Raw genomic sequence first — 1,229 nt, forward strand, 5'->3', positions numbered from 1 at the left:
ATCTACAGCTTTACATACTCAGTACATATTTTGTACTAACGTCCCCAACAGGGACCTGCATTTCATGCTACAGGCACAGGTACCTCAGCTCATACACCGCACAAGTAGGAGTCAGGATATCCAGCTGCTTTTGGTGAGCTCCAGTTTGCTTCAGGGCTTTCCGTGTCATATCCAGTCACTTTTGATATTGTATAGAAGTTAGTTATATGGCGGGGTGTGTCCCGACCTTATTTAAACTCTGTGTATTGTCTAGAGGCTTTGTAGACCTAATGTACAGTCAAGGTGGTGTTTTGTTAATAGACGTGATGGCTCCAATGGCCAAGTATTGTACATACATATATATATGTGTGCTCGATCTTATACAGGTAATTATTTCCTTTTATATGCGATATGATACTATCCGAATTTCGGGTTGTCATAGAGGTATGCATGGGAAGTATAAGGTGATGAGCTGGTTCTCCCGGGCTTCCTCGGCTACGGGTGCCAGTCCGCCCCAATAGGATTTGAGGCATGATACTTGTGGTGTTGAACTTGACTTGTTAACTGCAGAAATGGAGTCATCTAAAGAGACAGGTTGTCGAGCTCCAGAAGACCCCGTCCTCTGCATCAACGACTGTGATTTTTTTGGTAGCACAGCTACGATGAATATGTGTTCCAAGTGTCGAAAGGACATGATACTACTGAAGAAGGAACATGCAAAGCTTGCAGCTGCAGCCAGCAAAGACGTCGTATGCAGAAGCTCAAGCAGCGATGAATCAGAACTTGCTCTTGCAGGTGCCGCGATTGCATCTGCTGATTTAGCCTCTCAGATTTCACAAGTGAAGTCAAAAGAGGGTTTCAAAAAGTGCACATCTTGTCGTAAGCGTGTGGGATTAACGGGGTTCTATTGCAAATGTGGTGATCTTTTCTGTACAGTTCATCATTATTCAGACAAACACAACTCCCAGTTTGATTATAGGAATACTGGTCAGAATGCAATAGCAAAAAGCAAATCCTATCATCGTAGCAGACAAGCTTAATAAGATCTAACAAGCACCTATCGAAAGGTTGTATGAACTGAAGCAATGTCCATCTTTCGATAAGTTGGCCTAGTCTTACAGGGTGACGATGAAAGTTTTGCGTGGGGGTGGGGTTGGGGGGTACCCTAGAGCCTAGATAATCCTGGTGTGTAAGTTATTTATGATCTTGGTGCACATTTTCATGGAATTTGTTCTTGTTTTGTCCCCATT

General features: G+C 43.4%; 1 protein-coding gene across 1 annotated transcript; it reads left to right on the plus strand.

Moving 5' to 3' along the window:
• Nucleotides 1-551: 551 nt before the first annotated feature.
• LOC124893597 (zinc finger A20 and AN1 domain-containing stress-associated protein 8-like) lies at nucleotides 552-1,019 on the plus strand. The gene has a single exon (XM_047404548.1). It carries the CDS (start codon nucleotides 552-554, stop codon nucleotides 1,017-1,019), a length of 468 nt encoding a protein of 155 aa, XP_047260504.1.
• The last annotated feature ends 210 nt before the right edge of the window (nucleotides 1,020-1,229 follow it).

The sequence above is a fragment of the Capsicum annuum genome, unplaced genomic scaffold (assembly GCF_002878395.1).
Source record: "Capsicum annuum cultivar UCD-10X-F1 unplaced genomic scaffold, UCD10Xv1.1 ctg62539, whole genome shotgun sequence".
Lineage (NCBI taxonomy): Eukaryota > Viridiplantae > Streptophyta > Magnoliopsida > Solanales > Solanaceae > Capsicum > Capsicum annuum.

Bases quoted from the DNA above. Each gene is read 5' to 3' on its own strand.
- LOC124893597 (XM_047404548.1), top strand. From the start codon at position 552: ATGGAGTCATCTAAAGAGACAGGTTGTCGAGCTCCAGAAGACCCCGTC.